At 36.3% G+C, this 10,037-nt stretch overlaps 1 protein-coding gene across 3 annotated transcripts; it reads right to left on the bottom strand.

The window, feature by feature from the left end:
- Positions 1 to 1,977: 1,977 nt before the first annotated feature.
- On the bottom strand, positions 1,978 to 9,789 carry LOC127785167 (protein ACTIVITY OF BC1 COMPLEX KINASE 7, chloroplastic). 3 transcript variants are annotated; one of them, XM_052312590.1, is made up of 18 exons: positions 9,607 to 9,789; positions 8,350 to 8,968; positions 8,017 to 8,160; positions 7,610 to 7,735; positions 6,966 to 7,053; positions 6,664 to 6,757; positions 5,999 to 6,092; positions 5,575 to 5,629; positions 4,996 to 5,087; positions 4,696 to 4,866; positions 4,489 to 4,545; positions 4,316 to 4,399; positions 4,147 to 4,231; positions 3,756 to 3,817; positions 3,430 to 3,504; positions 3,207 to 3,311; positions 2,696 to 2,837; positions 1,978 to 2,449 (listed from the first exon to the last, which is right to left on the bottom strand). In XM_052312590.1, exons 2-18 carry the CDS (start codon positions 8,950 to 8,952, stop codon positions 2,376 to 2,378), a joined length of 2,151 nt encoding a protein of 716 aa, XP_052168550.1. In that variant the 5' UTR covers positions 8,953 to 8,968; positions 9,607 to 9,789; the 3' UTR covers positions 1,978 to 2,375. The 3 variants fall into 3 exon arrangements, with proteins under 3 accessions (XP_052168550.1, XP_052168549.1, XP_052168548.1); XM_052312589.1 differs by having other exon boundaries at positions 4,147 to 4,399; positions 9,544 to 9,789; XM_052312588.1 differs by having other exon boundaries at positions 4,147 to 4,399.
- Positions 9,790 to 10,037: the final 248 nt, after the last annotated feature.

The following is a 10,037-nucleotide window of genomic DNA, read 5'->3' as shown; positions in this document are numbered from 1 at the left end:
TGAATATGAAGTACACGAAGTTGTAAGTAGTGAACCAAATCAAAGAATTTTTGGTTTTATAGCACCTAAAGATACCGGTTCACTTTAATAGCACCCAAAGTTCACTCCGTTCCCATTTTTAACACTTCTGTCAATTCTCGATCGTTTTCCGGCCTTGTGAGGGGGTAGAAACGTCATATCGCGTGCGTGGCTGGGTCAATAGAGATCAAAGCTGACGGAAAACGATTGAGAATTGACGGAAGTGTTAAAAATGGGAATGGGGTGAACTTTGGGTGCTATTAAAGTAAACCGGTATCTTCCGGTGCTATAAAACAAAAAAAGTGAACTTTTGATGCTATATAACCAATTTTGCCAATTCCTTTTGATAAATGATTAGCCACATAGTGGAACCTTAAAGGGAATTGGGTTATTATTGAAAGCCACCCGTGTTTCAACCAGGGGCATGAGTTGAGGGAGGCAAATGGACTTATTCCTTTCTTTTTCTGCCTATGTGCTGGCCGGCCTATTCATTTTCGGGCCGCAACTGTATGTGAAGCCCAGTATAACCTAAATTCATTTATACATTGAAATTGTATATGTATACACTTTATATATAGCAACTTTACATGTATACATTTTGTATATAGAAATTTTATTCATATAAATCTTATATATACAAATTATTCGGTATACGAATTTTATACATATAAACATAAAGAATAAAATCTTTATACATAGCAATATAAAGTATAAGAAACTTTATACATGGAAATATTCAGTTTTAAAAAGGCAAAATTGTTCGTATTTTGGTCTACAAGGCCCCCAGGGAAAAAAAGGAAACACCAGCTCCATTCAGAATTAGATTGGGCCAAATTAGAAAAGGTGGCCGGCAAGCGCCCATTTGCCTTTTCGTAACAAGGTGACAGAGAACCCGCATATCTAGTGGTGAAGCCACCATGGGGGCTAGGGAGTGCCAACACCCCCCAACCCCTATGCGACCTCCCCTCCCCTCTCTTTTCCCAAGGGTGATTAGCCCGTATAATCTAGCCATTAATTACACCATTAGTTGCGGATGAGACTAACTATACAGGATAGCTGCCTAGCTATATAGGTCTTCTAAAATGACTTAGCTAACTGATTCATCGTTTCATAAGTGATTGCAAGACTCCAATTAAAATCATGAAACAAAATGTTCAATCATTCATATATTAAAAATATTACTGAACTATAAATTGGCGAATCATGATCTATGGGTTCTAGTTCTCTCTTGTAGCTAATCGTTGTAACATGCATGATGCCTAGTTGCCGACCACGCATAAACGTTCCAAATCACTATTCACTAAACCGTAAGTGAGTTCCCACGTCTCGTAGATGGCACCCCCAATATCTAAATCCTGGCTTCGCCACTGTGGATATCCGATCACACCATTCTGTCAAATATTTGCTTTAAAATATTTTTATAAGATAAATAGTCAAATGTATGTACCATGAGTATAAGGCTGTGTTTAGTTCATGTGCCAAATTTTTTTTTAAGTATACGGACACACATTTGAAGTATTAAACGTAGACTAATAACAAAACAAATTACAGATTCCGCCTATAAACTGCGAGACGAATCTATTAAACCTAATTAATCCGCCATTAGCAAATGTTTACTGTAGCATCACATTGTCAAATCATGACGTAATTAGGTTCAAAAGAATCATCTCGCGATTTACATGCAAACTGTGCAATTGGTTTTTTTTTCTTCCACATTTAGTGCTCCATGCATGCATCCAAACATTTGATGTGACGGAAAAGATGGAAGTTTGAAGAAAAAATTTTGAATCTAAACACGGCCTAAGTTAGCATCCCTGGACTTTGCCATATTTATGTTTTAATTGTTTAAAAAAAACTTTTAACTGGTGATAATTTTCCCTTGTCATGCATTTCGTTTATTTAGTTTGCATGGTAAAACTGCAACGAATAAAAAACTTCAATTCGAGAAACAACCGCAGATTTGTTTTGAATACCTAGATTTCGTTTCATTTCTGAGAGAGACCTTACGGCTCAAAAATGATACAATTGTACAGATTTACAGGCTGTAACAAGTTGATTCCATTCTTTTTTTCTAAAAAAAAGAATGGCTTCTCCTACCAAACTATATATGTATGGCTATAAAGGGATAAACTCCCCCATGTAATTTTTTTACAGAATAAAAGAGAGGTGACCTATTCACTCTATCCCAAAAAGAGTTCAACTCTAGTGATGAATCTAGACAAGGACAGGGGGTGTGTGTATATTAATCCCTAGAGTTGGACACTTTTTGGGATAGAGGGAGTATTGTCTTGCCATGCTTCTGGTACAGATTATGAGCTTCCAGCAAAGCCAATTGGAATGATATGACAAGTTGACAATCATATCATTGTCTCGAATTTGTCGAGTTTCTTCACTCTCTGCATAGATCTTATGAGCAATGCCAAGAATATGCCTGCATGGTTTCAGTTGGGAACAGCAATTAGACCGAATCAAGAACATGTACTTTTTTTTTCACATCCTTAGAGCCTGCATGAAGTAGCTTGATCAAGTTGGACATTTTCGGATCAAAAGGATCAACCTCGATGTTCTAGTAATATATCACATAAGAAGTAACAAAGACTAACAAAAGACTGAATCGTCCGCAATGATATGGAGAATGTATGAAACAAAGTTCACCAAACAAAAAAGAGAACCCCACCTGCGCCAACAAAAGACCCGTTTGCGACTATTTGGTTCCCTTGGCTACTCAATGTGACCCCAACGTTCAACAGCGTGCCACCAATGGCTGTATACATGGTCGCCATTTGAAGTACATTCGCCTTACGAGCAGCTCTTTCAGACTGAAAATGGCATTAAGTTCAGCATGTTTTCAGATTCAGGACAGAGCCAAAAAAGAAGCACTAGTTTTCTGATAATTGCAGGTAGTGATGCTAAACAAGCGAATGGATGAGCTTTTGGTAAATATCGGTATGGGATTAAAAAAAGAATAATTTTGTAGTTATTCTCTGTCCATCAAGAATAATACTTGCATATTCTTTTAATTAAAAGTATTGAATATTTATGTATGACAGACGGTTTAGTGCTTAAAATCATTCATTAACATAATGCAAAAATGTGTAAAGCAGATTGTTTTTTTTATTCCTATCAATCTCCAACAACCTTAACAAGATGCTAGATAGTAAAAGAACTTGTTACCAGAATAATCTTACCTCAAGTACTCTGACTCTAAGTTTCAGATCACCGGACTCAAGTTGCCCAACAAAATCCTCAATTCGCTGTATTCTGTAGGGCATTGAGATGGTAGAGTCACGAGCCTGTCATGTACACCCAGCAGAACATTGATCAGTATGATGTGCCATTGTCACAATATGCAGATCAAAAGGGAAAAAATGCACATCTACTGGAATACTAGAAAAATATTTGTGTCCTTACACTGTTTGCTTGCTTTCTTATCTCCCGGACTAGTTCAGGTGCACTTGTTCGTCTCTGTTTCAAGTCTAGAAGTTCCTGAAGTTCAAAATAAATTATTCATTAGCATTGCATGCACAGGCAAAGTCTGAAGATAGTGACTACGCTGCTAAGATAAAGGAAAGAAAGAAAATTGTCTCAGCAAAAATAACAAAGAAGCGTGTATGATTCGAATTATTAGTTACTTTATTTTGACATACACTAACTTTTCTAAAATAGTTGTATCAATGCACTTCCCAAATACACAATACAGATATAGGGACAATAAAAGGATGGACAATAATTCTAACCTGTGCATAAGGTGCGGCAACTTTCACAAAGGAAAAATCTGGATCCAATATATATCCAATCCCTATCAAATATAATTATAACAACAAGGTCATTAACCTATAAATATGTAAACTTTTCCGTGGTCAATCACATACATAATAATATTGTACACTAACAGAGATGTCACAATCAGAGGGAAGTTAGAAAAGCCGATCAATTAGCAGATTGTTTGAACAGACATCAAATCTTATTAACAGCCTAGTTTTCCATCAGTGAACCTTACATATTTTGTAGCATTAGGTAGATACAAATTTGCCTTTGATATTGATTTATGACAAAAAAATAGTAAGAAGAGAAATGCAGATAATGATAATTATCTCCGGAATATAGATATATAAAGAAAAAGAGAACCTTCAAGAGTTGAGAATGCCCTTATGACAAATGTAAATGTGGATGGGAAACGAAAAGGTTGATCCTGTGATATTGCAAACAAGTCCTGCAAAGTGAAGAAAAATAATATATTAACTAAAATATCCCAGTTTATAAAGCTAATCCTAAGAAAATTGTAAGGCCAGACAACCTCTCCAATTGCAGCCAAAGTTTGCTGTTGGTCTGGCGTCTGACTCAGCAGATTGTCCAAGAAAAATTGTATGGATCTTCTAACCTAAATAACCAAAGAAAAGGGGGAAAGGGCATATTTTAAATGCAATTATTCCAGGAATTCCCATCTGATAACTACAATGTTCTACAAACCGGTGAAAGGTCTCCTGTTGCCTGGAGGGCTTCTAGGTCAATTAGAGCTTTCATAACCTGCAAGATAGAGCTGAATGAGACTGAGAGAAAGATGAAGTGCCTAGTGATTTGGGCAACTTAACTTGCAATAGCATGCTAGGTAAAATCATAAAAAATAGAGAGAAATGTTGCTGTATATGAGCTGTTCGTATGAAAATATTGAGATACCTTATTTGCATCCTTCTCGTACACAGCATAAAACAAGGAAAGTAATCTCTCCCGAGTGAATGATTTTATTTCACCCATCATTCCAAAATCATAATATATAAGAGAGCCATCCGTGTCTATAGCAAGGTTTCCAGGATGCGGATCAGCATGGAAGAAACCGGTCTTCAGTATCTGTGTGGTACAATGAAGAACTTTAGAGGAAAACCACCACATTAAATGATATTCAACTCGTCTCTAATAGACATTGAGCATTAAAAAATATACAAACCATCGGAAGTCAAATTCTTGAAATATATCTACCTGAATAAGATAAGATTCTATTGAACGAGATGCAATCAGGGAACGACTATATCCCCGATTATCCAACAAAGTCAAGTTGTTTATCTTAATACCTGTAAAAATTAAGAGATTGAGTAAAGCCAAATAGTTAAGATAAAGTTGCGGTAAGAGCAGGTTCTACAAATAAAAGCATTCTCTTAATAAAAAAACATATTCTACCAAGTTTTGATTGAAAGGACAACCATCCTCTCACAATCACTGTCAGATCTTAATTGTATATTTTAGAAGGAAAAATATGTGTAGTAGCAATACTTGAGTATGAAAATAATCAGATTAATGAAGCACAGAAATTTTATTGTCAGATTTGAATAACAAGAAACTGATAATATGGATTTGACAACCATGAAATGGAGGAAGTATAAGAACACATTAAAATAAATAATCTAATTTTGAATGCTGTCATAATTTTATTTTCATATATTAGCAATTAACAAATGAAATTGAGATAATTGTTATGTACAAACTATCCAAAGAACAATAGTCAGTCCAATTCAACACTATACATACTAATTTCTGTTACAAGAAATAACTAGCACATACCAGGAACATACTCGAGGGTTAACACCTTTTCAGTTGTGTAGTCCCACATGATAAGCTAGAAAAATAACATAACGATTATTCATGTAAAACTTCAGGAAAAAGACACACCACACACACCCAAATGATGCCTTCAGTGTTGACAAGAGACATGGCACTACAGTAATAAACGGGGAAAAAAAGACATTGCTGCATGTTTTTTAACCACTAACCATGGTATTCATGCAGATGTCAATGAGATCAAGGAGGTGATTATAGGAGGATGCCATGGTGGTGGAAGAATGTCGACACAATCAGATTGATTACAAATATGGGTTTGAAACAGGACTAGGCAGATTAATATATGGCCTCTTAAAAGATATAAGCGAAATCAAGCATGGAAACAAAACCCAAAAACAAGTTGTGTTTTGAGTTTGAAGAAACGTACTGGCACACGGACCCACTTTATATTTCTGAAATCTCGGCGAAATCTGTCAGCATTCTTTCCTTCATTGATGTAATCAATTTCTTCATACAAAATTCTGAAATCACAAATCATGATGGTCAATTCTTATGTCAACTCACTTTCTGAAGAAATATATGGACTGTGGAAGCTACAATAATTTCAGAAATCTGTAAATAAACAAAAATTGGCATAGCCCTACAGATATTGCAAAAAGTTTCTAACCAAATATCTTCCATCCATTAGTCCTTATACCTCAATCTATGACGTATTCAAGGTCTTTGTTCCCCTCCAAAGGACAGGTTCATTTATTGATTTAATAATGGACTCACATGGTGAACAGCATAAGCAATACTACCTCCGTCGAAATATAAGGTGTTCCGATAACGTACCTTGACAAACACTTATCCAGGTGCATTGCCAAAATCCTTTATATTTTGGGACTGAGGTAGTACTGTACTACTGTTTTTATTTGAAGAACGATAGAGGTTGCAATATCAGGTGCTATGGTAGGGAACTAGTTATTCCACACAATTCCAACAAAGTTTTTGGCAGAAAAGGTTGGGATGTATTCTAGAAATGTCAAATAATAAAAATATCAAGTCAATAGAATACATTCAATGATCCAAGAAGACTATATTGCTACTTACTTGGAACATTCCTCATAAATACCAATCCAATCCCTTGAAGGACCACCAAATGCCTCACTGCTCTGAAAATACTCAGCTACTAGTTTTAGATTCCCTACAAGATTCCAAAGAATAATAAAAACTATTATCAACATTAAACAACAACGGAGTTATTTCATATTAAAGCCATCTAATTTTTTTCTTGAAAAACAAGCATTTTAAATTACGTTATTATCATATTTTGAGAAAAAAATAGTAAAGAGTAAAAGGATAATAAACAAACGCAAAAGGGTAGAATGTCAAAAGGTAATAATTTCTCTTACTTAGGTCAATGTCAAAAAGTTTTCTGAGCCCTGGTCGCTGCACTTTAACTGCAACTCTCTCTCCATTATGAAGCACTGCACGATGTACCTGAACAATATATATGAAGGAACCTGTAAGCAGATTTTATTTATAAATAAAGAAGATAGGATGAAGATTGTCAAGGACACCAAATTTTGTAGCTTATTAATAAGTATCGCTGTTTCCCCTCAAAAAACAAACATGGACCAGTAGTATAACAGGAAAGGACAACCGGAATCAGGTGAGAATGAGCAGAAATGGTAGGCATTTATTGACATATACAGATATGAGAAACATGTAGTGAAGAAAATATTGGCCAATACGATATGAAAAGCATATAGTGAAATGTAATTTTACAACTTGAAACAAAAACATGCAGAGGACTAGCAGCAGCTGTTGGCTTTCATAGAGGAATTGAACAAGTAAAATGTATAGAAAAAATCCTTGAGAAAAAGGTGATATAGTAAGATATAGAAAAAATGTATAGAAAATGTATGATATAGAGGAATTGAACAAGTAAAATGTATAGAAAAAATCCTTGAGAAAAAGGTGATATAGTATGATATACACTGATTGGTACTGAGAAGATCAGATTTATGTTTTGATAGAGTGCAAAACTAAGCACCTGACCAAGACTGGCAGCAGCTATCGGACGATCGTCAAATTCCTTGTACACAACTTCAATTGGGCAACCCATTTCTTTCTCTATGAAAGCCTTTGCCTTCTCAGGAGAAAATGCGGGTACTCTATCCTGCACAAAAAACCGGAAGTTACAATATATATACTTTTCTAAGTTCTAATGAACTGTTTTGATTTTGGTTTACTACTATAGATAATTCTCTTGTTGGTCATCATTACAATAATAATTGTGTCCTTTCATTCATTATTATGAAATTACAATCAGTTTACTGGAGAGCTAAAAAATCAACAAGAGGAATACAGAAAATACTAGAGCAGTTGGAGGTTAACACAAACACAGTAGAGTTAGCAAATAAATTAAGAATTTGATATGGAATCACAAAAAATAAATACCTGCAATTTTGCAAGTTCATCCACAAATTCCCTTGGAAACAGATCAGATCTTGTCGAAGATAACTGTCCAAGCTTAATAAAAGTTGGGCCAAGCTGCAATACTTGTTCTCTTAACCATGAAGCAGTTTTCCTCCTCCGAACTTTCTGTGATATATGGGATGATTTAGTCCACGCATACAAAAAATAAATATCTTTTCATTTTAGCAACCCAAATCTCTGTGATCCATTATAATTACCAGTTACTCCACAAAAAAGGTAAAGCTTTCGCATAGGAAACTTTAAAGGGAATGCAGAATTCTTTAACTAAAGCTTATTTGTACCATAAAAGCATACCTGTTTTTCCTCCGAGAATCCACCTGCGTAGGCCCATTTGGCATTGTCGAATAGAACGCGGATTCGAAAAGAAAGAACAAAAGACCAGATATCTGCACTCCTCTGCCACGAGTTGTAATTATCTTTTGCCCAACTGAATCCTTCATCAGAGGGCAAAACCTTCAGCTCCTCTTCAAAGGGATCATCATTGGGTCTCATTCGCTTTTGGGTCTTCACTAGAGCAGACATATTGCTACCTTTAACCAAACTAGTCCCATTAACAGAACCATTAGTTACCGCTTTCATCGAACCATTGACTGCAGCATTAGGAGAACCATTGATGGCCACCTTGGTTGAGCCATTGACAGCACCACTTGGAGAGCCATTAACTGTGTCTGGCCTTACTCGGACACCACTCTTGCTCCTTTTCAACTCTGTTGTCGGGACCATCTTTATCGCGTGGCCATTGGTACCGAATTTCTCAGTTTCAGTTGACCGAGCTTCTGCACGGAACACCGGAGATCTCTTAATCAAAGATGTCTCATTCGATGATGCCCTGAACCTTTGGAGCTTCACATTGGAGATAGATGATGAGAAGCTGAGATCAGCCATCATCATCGCCATGGCTAATCAAAAGCTCCTGTTCGTAAACATTTCCTCATCAGTATCCACAGCAGAACAAAAAGAAATGTAATTGCAATGAAATGCCAGCCTACCAAATGAAACTAAAGCCTTGAGATAATTGTGTAAATGTCCTAAACTATAAAATTTAATTTCCATTTCCAAGAAATTAAGGACTGGATTACATAGGCACCACATGGTTGCATAATTGCTATACAGATATTCAGCAGACGTTCTTAGAAAATCATCTAATATCTTGTTCGGAATGGATTAGCCAAAGAGATTCATGAGAAGTGCTCATACTCCAACAGATTAATGAGCAAATATCAAAAATTAATTCCTGATCGAACTACAAATTAACTGTCAAAATGTGAATATTTTTTTCTCCAAACTGCTTGTCAATTCATCTATAAACACAGATCGACATAACAACTAGGAGCAAGCAGCCACCAAATTAGCCCATTCTTGCTATATTCCATTCCATCGACCCAGAAACAAAACCCAAGAAACAATGCATACATCAGCAACTAATCCTTCACTAAACCAATTCCCCACCCAGAATACAATTTTAAGGAAGAAGAATCAAGATTTCACCCGGAGCCAAAGAACACGCGGATTTTCTTGGCAAGGGGGGAGAGTTGTGCAAGAAAGGGTCACCTCAGGTGGGCTTCTGATTTTCTTGGCGCGCCCCAACAGCGAATGGAGCGAGGACGGACGACGGAGACAGTCCGGTTCTCTTCTTCTCCGACTTGTCAACTGGTTTCTGGTTGGGAAGAGGACACACACCACTTCACACACCACACGATAATATTTTTTTTTAGCAACACACGATAATATTAGTACAACAGAAGAGGGGGGCAAAATGAGGCACACACGAGGGGAATTTTATACTGTTCCGTAGTGCGTGGTGGCCGGTGACACTTTTGCAGATAAGCCCCTTCACTCTGCGATTATTTCAGAACAAGTTCAGATGTGGTTTTCAGAATACTTCATGTAATTCAGTAAAAGGAAAAAATCGGCTTTCCGAAATCATTTGTTTTCTTTTAATTCGGTGTTCCCCTTTTTATCAGGGTGGCGGGTGGATTACA

This window comes from Oryza glaberrima, chromosome 9 (assembly GCF_000147395.1).
Source record: "Oryza glaberrima chromosome 9, OglaRS2, whole genome shotgun sequence".
NCBI lineage: Eukaryota > Viridiplantae > Streptophyta > Magnoliopsida > Poales > Poaceae > Oryza > Oryza glaberrima.
The sequence above is the reverse complement of the archived record's forward strand: the minus strand, read 5'-3'. Positions and strand labels throughout refer to the sequence as shown.